At 44.5% G+C, this 18,855-nt stretch overlaps 1 protein-coding gene across 1 annotated transcript; it reads left to right on the forward strand.

The window, feature by feature from the left end:
- Positions 1-129: 129 nt before the first annotated feature.
- On the forward strand, positions 130-17,469 carry si:ch73-139e5.4 (heat-stable enterotoxin receptor). The gene is made up of 27 exons (XM_036522924.1): positions 130-337; positions 711-823; positions 1,709-1,776; positions 2,334-2,555; positions 2,802-2,920; positions 3,431-3,527; positions 3,887-3,998; positions 5,408-5,555; positions 6,838-6,920; positions 7,177-7,300; positions 8,058-8,142; positions 8,366-8,468; positions 8,834-8,896; positions 9,375-9,446; positions 9,680-9,784; positions 9,981-10,067; positions 10,324-10,456; positions 10,964-11,101; positions 12,295-12,383; positions 12,668-12,759; positions 13,278-13,436; positions 13,861-14,053; positions 14,596-14,770; positions 15,332-15,430; positions 16,216-16,310; positions 16,412-16,488; positions 16,671-17,469. Exons 1-27 carry the CDS (start codon positions 130-132, stop codon positions 16,873-16,875), a joined length of 3,264 nt encoding a protein of 1,087 aa, XP_036378817.1. The 3' UTR covers positions 16,876-17,469.
- The last annotated feature ends 1,386 nt before the right edge of the window (positions 17,470-18,855 follow it).

Raw genomic sequence — 18,855 nt, forward strand, 5'->3', positions numbered from 1 at the left:
TCACACGTCGTGCGTTCGGAATACTGGCGGAAGCTCCGGGTCTTGTTTTTGACAAGCATTGTTGAAAAATAAAAGGAAGTAACAGACTGGGTTGGTTGACAGACTGAGGAAAAAAGAAGTTTCTCCAAAATGAGGAGCGATCGCTGGTGGTCGCTCACGTGCTTTCTGGTGCTGGTTGCTGTCCGAAGTGTTTTGGTGAACGCGTCGTGCCTGGATGGACCATATTTACTCAACGTGGTGCTGTTGGAAGACGATACCTCACCGTGGAGTATGAAACGTGTGGAACCGGCCGTAAGAAATGCAGTTGATTACGACAACGACCTAAACGGACCTATAGGTAACATCCGCCGTTTTATTTTTTACCCGATACACTGTACAGACGGATTAACCAATGCGATGTAGAAATATAATCGTAGCTATATTATTATTATTATTAGGCATTATTTTCTGTGATTCCCATAAAAGAAAGAATGATACTTAGACTTGAATATATTTAACACCCCAAAGGTCACATTCATTATGTTATAAACTAGTTATTATTATTTTGTCATTTCAGGCCATTTGGTGATTGAACTCATGATATGACTTCGTCCAGCTCTGTGGTGTTTGACAATTCAATGCACGTGCCTCACCACCAATACACCAGTTGCCGACAGTTTGTTAACTCTTTCCATCCCGGTGCCCCGCCTACCCGTTACTTATGCTTTCAGGTGCGGGCCGTAATCTGACTGCCAATTACTGTGGGTTTAGAACCAATCTGTACCGACGAAAAGGCTGTGGGAGCAGTACCTGTGAAGGGGTGGAGACAGTGAACTCCCTAAGTGTGAGTACAGCTCCCCATCTCCTATTGCCGATTTGCTGTTAGCTGTACAGAGCCTGGGCAGGTCAGTAATAGGTGCGCTTTTTTGCGCGCCTGTGTACCCAACGACACGAGGAGCAATTTCATATAGGGGTAAATCAACACCTGCCCTCCACTGACCACCGCATACTGCATTTCATTGCATTTATATAATGCTTTTTGAAGATCTCAAAGCACCTTGCATTGAAATTCTGGGAGGAGGGAGTGTGAGTGTGTGTGTGTGTGTGTGTGTGTGTGTGTGTGTGTGTGTGGGGGGGGGGGGGGGGGCGGGGGGCTCACCTCAATCAGGGGGGCCCTCACCTCAGTCACCAATATTTTGTAGCACCCACTGGTGGAACAGGACATGAAAAGCAAGATTGAATTGGGATTGTGGGATTGTGTTTGTGGGAAATATATGAAGTTTAGACCCAGAAAATATCACAGATGTCAAAGATGTCACAGATATCAAAGATCACCATGTGATTACGAGAATGGCTCACAGGTCTTTTGGGTAAAACTCTATGAATGAAATCTTGTAGATCTAGCCCAGTGCCTGTCAGAGCCTGGATTTTGTCAGTGCTTCTTCTGCAACTGTTTTTTTTTAGGCTTGGTGTCAAATAGATAATAAATACCTGGTTTGGCATTCTGGTCTGCACCCAGGTCCTTCAACCTGAAAGGATTTACTTTATAGCATTCTTGTCCAGTCCAACTTAGTCTGCCCTGTCTGGTCCACTGAGTCAAAATGAGTCAAATTATATTGCTAGTAATGAAGAACAGTAACTGGGTATACATGCAGCTGTCCATCTTAGTGTCTGCCCCTATCTGTCTCTGTATGGTCTTCACCCTCAACCCCCTCCCTGTGTGTTCCAGAAAAAGCAGGAGTTAGGATGTGCTCTGCTTGGACCAACCTGCACTTACGCAACTTTCCAGATGGTGGAGTGAGTATGGGAGTATGGGACCACTGACATTTCTCTCTCTCTCTCTCTCTCTCTCTCTCTCTCCCTCCCTCTCTCTCTCTCTGTCACTGCTGTGTCCATCCCTGTTATCTGTGTCTTTGTTTCACAGCTATTCGCACTCCATTACCTGTATCCCTGTTTCGCCATTATTCCTATTCTTTTACCCCTGTCTCAGTTTCATGGCTGTTCCTATTTCCTATCTTTTTTACCTGTATCTCTGTTTGACTGCTATTCCCAACCAATACCTGTGTCTCTGTTTTACCTATTCCCACACTTTTACCTGTTTCTCTGTTTCACGTCTATTCCTATCCCTTTGCCTGTGTCTCTTTTTCACTCCTATTCCCACACCTCTACCTGCGTCTGTATTTCACTGCTGTGCCCACAGTTCTATTCTCATACACTTCACTATTCTCACAATACAGGTAGTGCAATGAGTACAGTTGAATAAAATATGAACAGTATGCTTGTGTACATATAGGGGTGTGTAGTGATATATGTATATGAGTAAATGTATGTGTAATTCCTCGTTTCTGTCTCAGTCTGGAGGTTGGATTGAATCTGAATATGCCCATAATCTCCGCCGGTAGCTTTGGGTTGTCATGCGACTTCAAGGACAACCTTACCCGCCTACTGCCCCCTGCGCGTAAAATCTCCAACTTCTTTGTTCATTTTTGGGCGTTCACCAACGACAACATCAAGCCAGTAAAATGGGAGAAGGCATTTGTCTATAAGAAGGCAGAGAACTCAGAGGACTGCTTCTGGTGAGTTTATTACACATGCCTACACAAGCACACACACACACACACACCTTGCAGTGGTGGAAGAAGTTTGAGTAATCTCATGGTGTCATATAATCAAGGTTGTTGGGGTAGGAAGCACTGCAAGTACATTTTATCAGCTGGAAAGCAGAGCTGTTTGGAGTCTGTCAGTATGTGCAGAGTGATGTTCCATATGAGCTGGTGGTCACTGCACTGCCTCCGTCCCTGCACCCCCCTCCCAATTCTTAGGTACGCCAATGCTTTGGAGGCGGGATCAGCCCACTTTGCTACAGTGGTTGAGAGGAACGTTCTGCGAAGCACAGAGGCCCTTCACTCCGCCTTAAATAACACAGCAAGACACAGCAATGGTACGTCCCTTGCGTGCCCCTACCCTTCATCAATGCTCCTTACCACTGTGCTACAGTAGCACCCCGAAGAGAGATCTACACATTCCTCTCTTTCTCGCTGCACCGTCCCTGTGTTCTGACCTGTCTGTTGGTAAGACTCATTGTCAGTTTAACTCGTACACTCATATACATTTAATGCACACCTTGTCTGTACCTGATGAGGGGTCCTACTTTGCCTTCCCTTCCCTGCTTCTTACCCACAATGTTATACTGCTGCGTGATATTCCTTAAGGCAGAGGGAGTTAGCAGTTAGACTACGGCAGTGTACGGTGTGTGAGTGCGAGAGGATGTGTGAGTGTAACAGGATGTGTTCACTCATGCAACACCTGTTCATCCGCTGATACACAAGAGTTACACGCCTTCTCTCTCTCTCTCTCTCTCTCACTTACACACACTTATGAAACAGACATATCCACTTATCAAACAGATATTAGATGTTCAGAAATGATTTTTGTTTCTTTTTCTGTGCAGTGTTTATTCTCTGTGGCAGCCCAGAAGACATTTTCAATCTGACCAAGGATGTTGAGATAGCCCCTGAGATTGTCTTCATTCTGATTGACCTTTACAAGTCAGTCCACTTCTTCTTTTGTTCGTCATTTGTTTTTATTTAATTGCAAGCCATGATGTTGCTGCTTGTAGTGATAAGGATGGTAATAATAAATGGGTTATTGTCATTTAGAAGATTCTGTTTTCCAGAGTGACTTGCATAGGTTACAGTTCTTACATTGTACCCTTTTATCCAGTTACGGGGTTGCGGGTTAAGTACTTAGACCAAGGATATAACGGCAGAGCCCCAGTGGAAAACTGAACCAGTGATCTCATGATTACAAGCCCTGCTCCTTACCACTACAGCGCACTGATGCCCTGTTAATAAAAATAGTAAAAAGAAGAACGAACTATAATCATGCTGTATTTCCCCCTCACCAGCCGTGGGTATTACTCCAACATCACATCCAACGCTACCATGAGCAATGTTCTTGTGCTGACCATGCCCGAGAGAAAGAACACAAGTGACTTCGAACACATTGACAACACCACGGTGAGCTGCTTTTGTGCTGTCCATCTCTCCCTCCCTCTCTCTCTCTCTCAGTTGTGTCAACACTCTCCCCCTTTTCCGCCACTTCTCAGGTTTTGAGTGACCCTTGTCATTGTCTATTACCTGTCAGACACAGTAAACTGTATGTGAAAAAATTGACCATCCACAATCATACTGTACTTGAAATATAACCTAGGTTTCTATGTTTAGACTTTTTAATGGCAAATACTGTATGGGTGTGGTTGTAAGGGCATGTACGGCATGTTGAGAAATCACTGACCACACAGGGACAAAAGGCTGAAGGCTATTCAAACTTGTAGTTCCACAGAAACCAAAAGTATCTGCCAAAAAGTTAAACATTTCAGCTGGCTAACACTGTGTAAGACCAAAAAATGAAAATGTTTGTTGTTTTATTGCACTGAAGGAAGCGCAGGCCTCTTTGTTTTTTGAACTGGTGATCAGAATTATCAACATGCACTGGTTGCTGGTGATTCATGATTTCCTATTGAGCTGCAGAAATGAACAAAGAACCGGTCCCATGCTGGGATTGGCATGTTTGCTCCTAAGCTTTCGGCCACACATGTTTTTCACTGCAGTCAGGAATAAGTTGGTGCAGATCTGTGGTTGGTTCTGTGAAAGCAGTGCACTCTGGGGTCCTGTGTTAGTCTCATTCTGATATAAGGCGTTAACTTGGTGCCCTCATAATGGTTAGTATTAAGTGGAATGTGAGCTCTCCTTATGCTACCCAGTAAGGTGGTTTGTGTTGAAATTTACTGGGTGTCACTTGCAGCTCAGAGGCCGCTGATGCACTAATGCCAATAGAGTTTTCTGCTACTGCCCACACCTGCCTACATAGCGTGTTTTTGGCTGAATAAAGTAAAATAGCTTGACCACTCCCCATAACATGTACATTTATAAGCAAGGGCATGAATAAGGATGGAATCCTTTTCTGTTATTCCTTTTATAGAGGAAGTACAACAAAGAGATCTGCTCTGAGGGTAGAGACCATGTGAGCAGTGGCAGACTAGCTTTCTGCTAGCATGTCTTTCTGGGCTCTGAGCTCTGCAGTAGGTCCGCTCTGCGCACTTTACCTTACATTACATTAACGTTTGCATTATGTTTTCTTAGCAGACGCTGTTATCCAGCAAGGCTTACATATCTTACCATTTTTATGCGCTTTACATGTTATCCATTTATACAGCTGGCTATTTACTGAGGCAGTTTCGGTTGAGAACATTGCCCAAGGGTACAACAGCAGTCGCCCTCCTGGGAATTGAAAGGGCAGCATTTGGGTGACTAGCCTTACCTTTATTTTCACACTAGTCACCCCACAGTCACACTTTGTCTCCCTTCTTGCCCCCATTTTCCCACCCCCCACTCCCCCCCCCCCACCCCCGTCCTGCTTCCTTCAGATGGCGAAGATAAATGACTTTGTGGCGGCGTATTACGACGGGGCTCTGCTGTTCAGTCACATCATGAGGAAGGTGTGGAATGAGAAGCCGCACCTCTCCGGCCTGGAATCCGTGCACAGCAACTACTTCAGGAACATCTCCTTCGACGGTAAGGCCGAGCGGAAAGACGTGCTGCAAGGCCGCAGAGTTGCCGATGGTGGCCGGCCGATGCGCTCACAGCTTCTGAGAGCTGATTGCTGGTGCTGGCAGTGTGTCACTGTGTGGCGTAATGAGCACGCTTTTCTTGGTTCCTGTGTTTCTTCACATTCTGATGGGCCAGTCTGTCACCCCTTGGCAGTGTGATCAGGTACACACGAGACCACACGCCGTACTGAAATGAGACAGATGCAGTTTTACAGTGACACAACGGGCTGTGTGGCGAGGTGTTTAAAAACAGCCCACAGGGTAGCAGTAAGGAACATGGATGTAACCAAGGTTTGAAAAATAGTGAGGTCGTGGGCGGGGGTGGCAGTGGTGTTGAGGTTTTGTCAATGTTGTTGTCCAGGGGGGGTTTAGGTTTTGTCAAAATTACACATATAAACATTACATTCATAGAAAGAAACCTGTTGTATTTGCAAGAAACAAATTTTATTTGTGTTTTAATTGTAAGGTACACATTGCTGAATGAATAATAAATCGTAAGAACATTATCTCAAACATCAAAATACATAGGTCTACAGTATGAAGCATGATAATTAAGCTTAGGTTATTTGTAACCTTAGCTAGCTATAAAAATAAAAGAAAAATGAGAGTAACACCATTACAAGCTAACGTCATTATACACTTATATTCATTTCCAAATTTGGCTTTGACATGTTTCATAGGCTTACTATTATTGATACCGTCGCTTACATGAGCTGTTTTTTAATCAATGGCATTGTGTGAAATGTTAGATAGCCTACTAATATGAAAGAAATAGCCTAGCCTTCATCGTGGCCAGAGTACGCATATTTAACATGTTTCATACAATTGCCTTCACTCCAGATGCTGTACCAGGTTACTGTTTTGAACGTTTCTCACAATTAATGGCATAATGATCATTGCTTTGTCTTACTGAATGGTATTCTACCAGTTCGCACACAAGCCACCTGCTGCTGCCAGCGTGTGTAAATTCCAATTGCGGCCGTCAGTGGAAGTGCAGATGATGCAAGGGGCTGCGCTCCTGCCCTCTCTCACAACTCTCACACACAGCAGACAGTAAATAACAATTCTAAACTGAATTAAGCATGCACTTGTCTCACAGGAGAAGTTCTCAGCTACAGATTTTTTATCCAGTCGTATTTAGCTTCAAATTTTATTTTTAGCTCAAAAAAAATTAACAAGGTCCGGACCTCTGTGACCTCATAGCTAGTTACGGGCATGGTAAGGAATTTCCGTGTGTCTGCCCACAGGATTATTTGACAACTACCGGCTGGATGGCCATGGAGACAGGGATGTGAATTTCTCAGTGCTGTACACAGATAGAGACGGCCAGGTAAGCATTAGCTACCTGATGTGATCAATATTGTAATTTTGTCAATGACAGTCATTATTTTATTTTGAGTACGTTGATTTTTTTTTTTTCTTTTGCAGTGAAAAACATCGCTGTAAATGCACAAAGTCTGAGCCATAGTATCATTAGCTATATAATTAAAACCAAATGAAAATAATCTTTATTTATGGCTGTTGTTAATGTGTGGTAGGGTCCTGTGTACTGCTTCAACTTACTGTAAGTGTTTCCTCCCCTTTAGTTTAAACCTCTGTTTGAGTTTGACACCGCCACGAACACGTTCACAGTCATAGACACCAAGCCATCCTTCGTCTGGTCTGACTCCCAGCTACCCGCTGACCGTAACCCTGCTAAGGAAACAGACGGTACAGTACAGGCTTACAGATTGCAGCTCCTCCCTCTTCAGCCTTCAGTGCTGTGTGTGTGTTATTAGCTACGGAGAGCAGTGGCAGGTATGGGTTTGTGGATGCTCGTCCATGGGATTGAGATCAAACTCTTTTTTAGCCTGACCACTGCACTATTGTCCCATGGCATTGCTGGTCGCTGTTATTGTTGTTATTGTTTTTGTCATTGTAGTTAACGTAGTTATAGTTGTTGATGTTGCCATTTTTGTTGTTATTATTGCATTTGTTGCTGTTGCTGTCATTATTATAGTTGTTGTTGTTGTACTTATTGTTGGCACTATCATAGTTGTTGGTATTTCTGTTGTTATTGTAGCAGTATTTGTAGTTGTTGTGTTGTTTTTGTAATGGTTGTTGTAATTATCATACTTATATTGTTATTACATTATTGGCATTTAACAGATGCTCTTATCCAGATCGACATACATAGGTTAGAATTTTTGCATGCTATCCATTTATATGGCTGGATATCTACTGAAGCAATTGCGGGTTTGGTACCTCGACCAGGGGTACTGCGGCAATGCCCCAGTGGGGGATTGAACTAGCAACCTTTCAATTACAAGCTCTGCTCCTTACCACTACGCTACACTGCCACCCAGTGTAGCATAGTTATTGGTGTTGTTATTCTCAGTCTAGCTGTAGTTGTTGTTGCTGGTGTTTCCATAGTTGTTCTTACTGGAGCGAGAGGGTGAAATTCATCTCAGCCTGTGTGTATCTGCAGATCCACTGCAGGACCGTGACATCATCGTAATCGTGTTGGGCATCACTGTGGTGGTGGTGGCTTCCATTGCCTTCATCTTTTACCGGTGAGGAAGACTGGGTTTCACTCATCTCAGCTCATCTCTCTACCCACACCTCTCTCCCAATTCATATTCTCTTTTTTGCCAGGCCATTAGGAAGTTTGTCAGTTGTTTGCTGATCTGGTCCAAGACTTGCTTCTGTCTCAGCAACCTCGTCATTACGTTGCGATGCCTGGCATTTGCCTGCATTCACTTAGCTAACCCTGTGTGTGGCCAACAGACAGAACAGACAGAACAGGAAACAGCGTAAGATTGATAAAGGATGGTCCCACATCCACCCGGACATGATCACTCCGATGGAACCCAGCGAGCGAAGTCTGGTCTCCTTAAAGGTGAAGCCCCACCACTGATGCCTCCTCCACTAATCCCCCCCCACCCCCATCCCAGGTTTCCCTGCTCCTTCCTCTCATCCGCAGACCCTCTGTACCATTATCACAATCAGAGCAGAGACTACAAAAACCCAATCCCCTGATCATACAGTTCTTGATCCGCTTCTTAACTGGTTTACGGGCATTTTAGCCAAACTGCAGAAGGCCCCACTCAACCCGCATGTTCAGAATGTGCAGAAGAAGCCTGTGGAGATTCTGGGCAGACTACATGATTGACCACTATTTTCATATGTGGATTAAGCCCCGTCTGCTGGGTCCTTCCTAGAATGCTCCTGTTCAATCTTTTTCTGTCTCCCTTTGTTTATTAGATCGATGAAGACCACAGGAAGGACAGGAGCGACCGAATCCGGCGCGGGCGCTATGACAAAAAGGTGCCTCCGACATCTTAATTCACATCCATGCCCTGCCCTGTCTTCTAACATGCTCCTACCCACCTGTACTCACTCACAGTGCGCGTTTGCATTCTGCCAGATCGGATGTCACAGCAGCCTGCTTCAGAAGCTAGGGCCCTGTGCTGGGGAGTCCTCAGCAGGGAATACAGTGACCACAATGAGCTGTATGGCATGGTCACAGACATGTGTCTTTGTGTTGTCAGTTCTGTCTCTGCTTTTTCGAAGCTACACGTGTTCTGATTTGCTGTGCTGTTGTGTACATTCCTGAAAGGGTGAGGTTAGAAGCAGAACATCCATAGCCGGTATATGAATGCAGACAGCGCCGGAAACTCCTAGATAGGAAGAAGGCTGGAACTGATTACATGGTCGTAATGATATGTATGTGTGGTTGTAATATATGTTGTCATGATCGGAAAGTCGGTAGCAGGATGGACTGATGCAGTGACCGCTGTTTCAGATTGTGATCCTGAAGGAGCTGAAGCATTCAGATGGCTACTTCAGCGAGAGTCAGAGAATTGAGCTGAACGAGGTGAGGGCTGACTCTGCGCATGCTCCTGCCACTTTGGCCTGTTTACGGAGTGTGTTTCTTTGCATCTCTCGTCACCTGCAGTGTCTATGTATCTCTCCCACTCTATGTTGCTCTATCTCACTGTCTGTGTGCCTTTCAGTCTGGCCCGCTGTCTCTCTCTCTCTCACACACACATCCTCTCGCTCTGTCTGTCTCTCTCAAACTCATCCTGTCTTGCTCTCTGTCCCGCTCAGCTCCTGCATATCGACTACTACAACCTGACCAAGTTCTACGGCACGGTGAAATTTGAGCAGGGAGTGTTTGGAGTGTTCGAGTACTGCGAAAGAGGATCCCTTAGGGTAAGATAACACACACATACACACACACACACTCACACACATATATACACACACGTGTACACACACACACACACACACACACAAACACATACACATATGCACACACATACTGTATATACGCACACATATGCATGCGCACACACACACACACTCTCCCTCTGTCTCTCTCAAACTCTTTGCTTTCTTTACTCTGCAGTATGTGCTGAATGATAAAATCTCCTACCCAGAGGAAACCTTCATGGACTGGGAGTTCAAGATCTCTGTCATGTATGACATTGCCAAGGTCAGTTACGATATTTACATAATTACATCTTTACTGTCAATGTGCGTGTTTCTGTGTTTATATGTTTACGCATAAATGTATATTAAATCATACATCAGTATAGATAATAATAATGTAAACCTTAGCAGACTATGATTACACAACCTGATCCATTCAAAAAAATCAACTAATTACAGAAGTTACAAAAAGCCCACTGAATGAGCATCTCTGCTACAAAAAAATAAATGCTGTTATGAAAATGAGCTGTCCCCGTTAGGGCATGTCCTACCTCCACTCCAGCAACATTGAAGTCCACGGCCGTCTGAAATCCACCAACTGCGTGGTGGACAACCGCATGGTGGTCAAAATCACGGACTTTGGGTTCAATACCATCCTGTGCCCCGGGAAAGGTGAGACCCCTCTGCATCCTCTTCCGTTTTCCCACCAGAGGAGAGAGTATGGGCCAGTGTTGCAAGCTCACAGTGATACCATGGCTGAAACGAGGTGTGTGTGTGTGTGTGTGTGTGTTTAGAAGAAATCCATACAACACTTCATCTAGCAAAAAACAAAAAAATGTAATGGTTTACATTTTGGGCAAAAAGACCAGAGTAAGAATAAGAGAGAGTTGAATCTCTTGCCAAAATACATACATTTATAATTTAGCAATGGGTAAATTCAATGTAGGATTTTACAAGACTTAGCAATCTGTCAGTAGTCCTGTGTGATGGCTATAATGTCACAGCATGCAGTGATTTTGCTGTGTAGTTGTACCTTACAGAGATATACAACTGTCAGTCAGTTACTGAGTGAACCCTAACTACTGTATGAAATTAAAGCTTTTGGAATTGCGCATTCTCCCAAGTGCTTTTCCCTGCCTTCCATCCTATCCCTCCATCTTTTTTTCACCCTCTTCTCAGATGTGTGGACAGCCCCGGAGCATCTTCGCAAGGAGGGCATCTCCCAGAAGGGCGACGTGTACAGCTTCGCCATCATCGCTCAGGAGATCGTCCTGAGAAAGTGCCCGTTCTATACAGAGCGCTGCTCCGATCGAGCAGGTGAGGCCAGAGAGAGGGAACGCTCCCGGCAGTCTCTCTCCAGCCGCTGTCCCAGCTGTTCCCCAGTGAGGCTGTGGCATTGACTCTATGTGTGTGAAGCGTACGGGGACGTATCACGCCAAATTCAACGCGGATCTGACAGTTCTCCTCATGCTGACTGAGTAGAAAGCTTGACCTGCACTCCGTTCAATGAAGCCATTGTTTTACTGCCCAGAAACACAGCATGGACAGTCAAACTGTGACCCCTGTTGGTGAATAGCAACACTTTTATTTTATTCTGCATGTGCAGATAATAGAAATCCAGCTCACACTCATATTTTTATAATCCATAATTGACCTAACCTGACCATGGTAGACATAAATATTTGCATACTGTGAGTTTGGAAATAAAAGGATTGTGCGAACTTCATCCCCAATATGACCAAGCAGTAGTCACCTCATGATGCTGAATATCAGCCATATTAGCCAAATATTTTATTTATTTATTAATTTTATTTATTTATAAGGGACCATGTACAATATTAAACTTAAATGATACCATTTGATGCATCGGACCAAAGTTAGCCTCAGGCTAATTTTCATCTGCAGTCCCCAGTATTGCTGTTGCATTATAATGTATCAATTCATTATTTTTTAATTTATTGATTCATCATTTTTGGTGCAAGTATCAAAGAACTATCTCTTGAAACATGGTAATTTGCAATGCAGTGAGGCAATCAGTAACATTATGTGACTTTGTCAGAGAGATGCTTCATTCAGTCCATGAATTACTTTATTTACTTTTGTTTAATCTGGTTGAATTTATAGATGATCGGGCTGAATATCTGTTCACCTAAAACCAAAGAGAATTATTCTGTGTCTGTTCATCCCATGAGCTTTACTCTGATTTCACAATACAGCAATGAAAATGTCCAAACTACTCACATCAGACATTTTGTCATATTTTGGCCAATTTTAATTACATTCATCAGTTAAGCAAATGTGTAACAATTTTTATTTCTTATTACCCTTTATACCTTAATAACTGCTGCAATTAACTCGCTGCAAAAACTATAAATTTGAAGAAGCCCAAACAGAGACTTATGCTGCACCAGTACTGATAGCAACTGGATAATTGGTCACATTGTTTTCCAGTTTTCCATCTCCTTACACAGACTGTTTTTCTCTGCTCCCACTCTCTCTGCCTTCTACAGAGAAGATGCACAAGGTGCAGTACCCAACCTCCAGCATTTTCTTCAGACCCGATCTTAACTTCACGTCTGCCGGAGAGAAACAGCTGGAGGTACGGTAACCGGACTGTGCCCTCCTGTGCTCCCCGTGCATCATCATTCAGACGTCATAGTTCAAGAGCCAAGCAACATTACATGCAATCGATATGTAAAGAACCAGGACCGATCACATTATGTCTACACAAATACACTCTGTGCAATTGCGTCTTTTAACGTGTCTGTAACATATACAACGCACTGAGTATCTAATCATCATGTGTGTGCAGTGTATGTCTAATCTATATATGTTGTGTGTTTTCTGCTTGTCTGTGTTTGTGTCTCTGTCCATCGGTCTCAGGTGTACACACTCATTAGAAGCTGCTGGGATGAGGACCCAGAGAAGAGGCCTGACTTCAAGAAAATAGAGAGCTTCCTGGGAAAGATCTTCAGGTAGGCTTGCGTGGCAGTGTCAAGCTAAGTGTTACACACTGCCTGTGGCCTGGCATCTCTTTCCCTTCTGGTAATGCTGAGAGTTTCCCTCTGTAACTCCGCCCACTGCCTTTTATCAGTCAACCAATCAAAAAATGATCAGATTTTATTTCTTATAGTACATTTTAACAATATGAAATTGTCACAAAGTGCTTACCATAGAGCACAGTGTTTTTTCAGAGGGAACAGAAAAACCAGAAAACTTAAGGCCAAGTCGGAAAGAAACTGGAAAATTATTCCCTGATCTAAAAAGCAGTCAAGAGAGACACTTTATACACACTGTATATTACTTAGATTATTTTATCATGCATCCCATCACACACGTCTGTAACCCCTGCCTTCTCAAGGAGTTTGTTTCTGAATGGGACTCTGTATCCTTGAGTGTAAATATGCTGCAAGTGTACTCTGCAGGTGTATGATTGATGCACCCGTCACAGTGTGAAACGATGCACTGCTAGCAGATCCCTGCTGTGTTCCAGCAACCTGAGCAACCAGGCCAACGAGAGCTACATGGACAACCTGATCCGCCGGCTGCAGATGTACTCCCGCAACCTGGAGTACCTGGTGGAGGAGCGGACGGCGCTGTACAAGGCAGAGAGAGACAGGGCCGACCAGCTCAACTTCATGCTGCTGCCGGGGTGAGTATATGAAAAAGGCAGGGGGGTGCACAGAAGAGACTCTCACAGAGGGACAGAAGAGACTCTCACAAAGGGACAGTCACAGAGAGAGAAAACAGGGGGTGGAGGGTGTAAGATAAGATAAGATAACACTTTATTGATCCCCAGGCGGGGAAATTTCAGACAGATAGAGAGACATACAAATAGACAGAAGTGGGGGGTGGGGGTGAGAATAGAGAACGAGAGAGGGACAGACAGACAGAGAGGAACAGACAGACAATGACAGGGAGAGACAGACAGAGAGGGAAAGACGAACTGAGATTAGGACAGACAGACAATAAGAGGAACAGATGGAGAGAGGGACAGCCAGACAGAAAGAAGGACAGACAGACAGAGAGAACAGCTCCACTCGGTGATAACAGCCCCCTGCTCCCCTGTACCGCAGGCCCGTGGTACGCTCCCTGAAGGAGACGGGGCGTGTGGAGCCCGAGCTGTTTGACGAGGTGACCATCTATTTCAGCGACATTGTGGGCTTCACCACGCTCTGCCAGTACAGCACACCTATAGAGGTGGTGGACATGCTCAACGACATCTACAAGAACTTTGACAGCATCCTTGACCACCACGACGTCTACAAGGTACCTGCCACCAAGCCGTGTGTGTATCAACGCAGAGACGAGAGTCTCAGAAGTCACTGATAAAAGGCCTGAAGGTGCTTTGTTTAACGAGAGCTCATAATGAAATAGACATATAATGGCAATAAACAGAATATAAAATATCAAATTGGGTAGTATAATATGCTATAAGATTTTACAGTATGTGTAAAAAAAGTGTGACTTAACACTGTGGCACTTAAAAGGGGCAGCAGTGTAGCATAGTGGTAAGGAGCAGAGCTTGTAACCAAAAGATTGCCAGTTCGATTCCCTGCTGGGGCACTGCTATTGTACATTTGGATAAGTTATGTAACCCAGATTTGCCTCAGTAAATATCCAGCTATATAAATGGATAATGTAAAAATTGTTACTAATCTAAGTTGCTCTGGACAAGAGCGATTGCTAAATGACAATAATGTAATGTAATGTGACAATAATACACCGGAGGAAATGAAGGCGGGAGGGGTGTTGTCCCTCGTCTTTAAGTCCTCTCTCCTGTCCCTCGCTCTAACCCCCCCCCATCTTAGGTGGAGACGATCGGCGATGCCTACATGGTGGTGTCGGGGCTGCCGCGCAGGAATGGGAACAGGCACGCAGTGGACATCGCCCGCATGGCGCTGGACATCCTGGCCTTCATGGGCACCTTCCAGCTGCGGCACCTGCCGGGGCTGCCCGTGTGGATCCGCATCGGCGTGCACTCCGGTACGACACCACCGAGCCCGCCCCCCCTTCACGGTGCCCCGCCCTCCCTCACAGAAACACCCTCAAGAGACCCTCATCATACACCAGGGATTTTTACTTTCTTCAGGTTTCTGCAAATGGGGAAATCCAAACATTGTGCTGTATAAATAACATACGTGAAAAAATGGGATGTTACTGACACTAAAAAACATGACTTATGTAATATAATAATGAAATAATGCATGTATTTATGAAATCATGCAATTTACCCACAATTGCCTCAGTAAATATCCAGCTGTATAAATGGATAAAATTGTAACCTGTGTGAGTCACTTTGGATAAGAGCGTCTGCTAAATGACAATAATGTAATATAATGCAATAACCCTGTGTATTATGTATAAGAACATTTAAGAGTGGAAGAGTTGTCATTGTGGTCTGTAAGCCAGGAATGAAGAGGAAAGCCAGGTACAGCCAGGCATGAACATTTCAGTCAATGACTAGCAAATCAGTGAATGGCAAGGGTGGAAGATCTCCTTTGGAAATGTGGACTCACCATGTCTTCTCTGTGTGTGTTTGTGTAGGTCCGTGCGCAGCGGGAGTGGTGGGGATCAAGATGCCACGGTACTGCCTGTTTGGAGACACGGTCAACACTGCCTCGCGTATGGAGTCCACGGGCCTACGTAAGCACCTGTTCTACCGCTGCACACAACCGCTCACCATCCAGAACAAACCACACCTTGCTTTCACTTTAAAATTTGAGATGCTGCATTTTTTTCCACCCTTTTCACCCAAGTTTTTAGTCACCAACTGTATGTGAGCCTCAGCCTAATTAGATTACTTTTGAACTAGAGCAAGAGTACAGGGCGAAATGAATTCCATTCCCCAGTTCATATGCACATTCATGGAAAATGAATATTTTCCCTCGTACACAGTGTACCAGGAGTGGGGGATAGATGCATCCTTGTGATGCTAAGTAATCCACAGAAGCTTGAGCTATTAGTGTAACAAGGAGCAGAGAGAATTCAAGTGCAGATATGACTCAGGACACAAAAGGTTTGGTTCGAAGAAAATAAAGCCTCCTTTACTGAAGACTCAAGAGGAAAAACAAAACACTCTTGGTACAAGAGTTCACACATTCCACGCATGGCAACTCGAGACTGAGTAAATATGTGGACAAAGGGCAAGGCTTAAACAACAGAAAACACAGGTGAAACCAACAATTAACGCAGGTGGAAGATGATGACTAAATGACACATAGAACACAGGAAGCTATGAGGCCATCTGGTGGTCAACTTGGGAAATAACAGCTGAATCCCTGACAATGAGCCAAATTCCTCACAATACCCGCCCCTCTCCACAGCAGTTTTTGGAATCAGGGGTTAACTGCCTTTGCCACTCAGGGGAACGTTTTTGTATTTAAAACAAGGCGCTCAGAAAGCACACAAGCCTCTCGTTCATTCCCTAGCCCTGCGGATCCACGTCAGTGAGCCCACTGTCAGCATCCTCCAGAGGACGGATTGCAAGTTTGAGTTTGAGCGGAGAGGGGAGACGTACCTGAAGGTGGGTGTTGGAGCAGTGTGCGCACGCACGTGTGTGTGGATTTGCATACACTGATTTGCATGTTCCGTGACTCTGACACGACCGCGCTTGTTGTGTTTTAGGGTAAAGGCACAGAGATTACCTACTGGTTAACAGGAGTTACAGGGGAGGATTACAACCTGCCAACACCCCCAACAGCGTGAGTCGTCCGCCCCCCCCCAAATACAGTACACAAACTCCCATCACAATATTCTCAAACCAAGTGTCCACCTTTCCAGAGCTCTTCCAGTGTTGCCCTCACATGACCTATGACCACCGTCTTCTCGTGTGTCCAGTGTCTCACTCCACCCCCCATCCCCCCTGCTCTGTCTGGCTCTACAGTGAGAACTTCCAGAGGCTGCAGCAGGACCTGGCCAAGATGATCCTCTCATGTCTGGAGAAGCGCTCACAGGGCAAAGGCGGCCTGGAGAAGAGGAAGACCCTCTCCACTCGCCAGAGAAAGAGGGACAAAGACGGGGGCCTGGGGAACTTTGAGCCCGAGTACCTGCAGCTGGCCACTGTCGACAACCTCTCCACATACCTGTAGCTGCTATTGCAGAGGACCAACTCCAACATCACATACCTGTAACTACCACAGAGCACCAACCTCACCCTCACATACCTGTAACTACCACGGAGCACCAACCTCACCCTCACATACCTGTAACTACCACAGAGCACCAACCTCACCCTCACATACCTGTAACTACCACAGAGCACCAACCTCACCATCACATACCTGTAACTACCAGAGCACCAACCTCCACCATCACATACCTGTAACTACCACAGACCACCAACCTCACCATCACATACCTGTAACTACCACAGAGCACCAACCTCCACCATCACATACCTGTAACTACCACAGAGCACCAACCTCCACCATCACATACCTGTAGCTGCTACTTCAGAGCACCAACCTTACCATCACATACCTGTAGCCAAGGCAAAGCACCAACCTCATCACTACCTACTTGTAGCTAAAACAAAATACCAACCTCACCACCTCATGTAGCTACTACCACAAAGCATCATCTTCACTATCACATACCTACTAGCTACTACTGCAGAGTACCAACATCACCATCACATACCTGTCGTTCCCCATAAACCACAAGTCTCACCACATACCTGTAGCTCTCCCTAGACAAACTGATGGTGGGCTCCAGTTGGTAACAAGTATAGTCTCCCATTGATGTGGAGAACATTGAAAATGTTATACACCTGTGCGTATGACAACACTGTCTCCAATGGACACAAACGCTATCTTAGTAATGTGAACCCTCCTGTACACTGACATTCAATGTTGAGGTGTCACTTCCCTTAGCCACATAGACATACTTAGTTTCTACCTGTCTAATTCTTAGAAAAAAAACCCAAAAAACACAGAAAACTCTAACAGATAAAGTAAGCTTTTTATCAACTACCTTTACTACAAAGATGTCATCTGATATGATGGCAATTTGTAGAATGTGTCAATCTTTGTACATAAATGTAACTGTGATCCAAACAATTAATATTATTTTCATGTCATTTCTAATTCCTGTCTTGTTTGAGTGTCTCCTCATTGCTGCAGGGCATTCTACTTTATTTATTGTCCTTATCAAGAGTAACGTAATTTATTGTGTTCCTTTTGAAATTCTGTATGTTGAAGAATCTGTAGAATGTGTGCACTGATATGATTGTACATATCTGCTGTCTTAATATTCCTCTACATAGTAGCAATGTTTTAAAATGAAACTACCAGAACAGTACACTTTCTAGAGCTATATTGTTTCCTATTTAAATTTCACTTCCCTCATATTGTAAAAATACATCCTTGTGTGTAGACTGCCTTTTAGTATATCTTTGTTGTGTGTGTACTATTGTTATGTATTTGTGTCAAATAAAGAATTTATACGGGCTGAATCATTTCCAGAACCCTCATTCACACACTCTGCCCTGGAATACAATTATTTTATTTGCAACAAAATACAACAGCTGTTTTTTTATTTCCAGGTTAAAAGTCATTAGAGGCCTGTAGCCAGAGCTAATTTTGATTTCTGTGTTCAGTAATACAGTTACAGTGTTACGCAGTATGGGGTAATAGAGTGGTACAACTGCCTTTCTGTACAACATAAGGCCAAGCTGTCTAGACTGCTGAGAATGTGCTCCACGACTGCAGGTCAGCCACTAGAGCAGACTTTCCAGACAGCCTACACTGTAAGAGCATGTTACGACCAGCTGGGAGCACCTCCAGTGATCCCACTCAGGCTATTTGGAGAGTACAAACTCATGCCCTCAAATAGGCACTTTAGAGTCCCACAGTTGAGACTCAACAATCTAGGCAAGTGCAATTGGGGGATCAGTGCAATGAATGATGTTGGCAAACTGCAGTGTGAAGAGCTTGTGCAATGGGCCTAGAGAAATTGTGGGGAAGATGGACCCCGGTAAAGGGCAGTTTGTAATGAACATTATGTAAATGTCTGTCTACCTTTGTTGATTATAGAATGTGATGTTTAAGAGACTTTGTGATTCAAGACAA

This window comes from Megalops cyprinoides, chromosome 1 (genome assembly GCF_013368585.1).
Source record: "Megalops cyprinoides isolate fMegCyp1 chromosome 1, fMegCyp1.pri, whole genome shotgun sequence".
Classification (NCBI taxonomy): Eukaryota; Metazoa; Chordata; class Actinopteri; order Elopiformes; family Megalopidae; genus Megalops; species Megalops cyprinoides.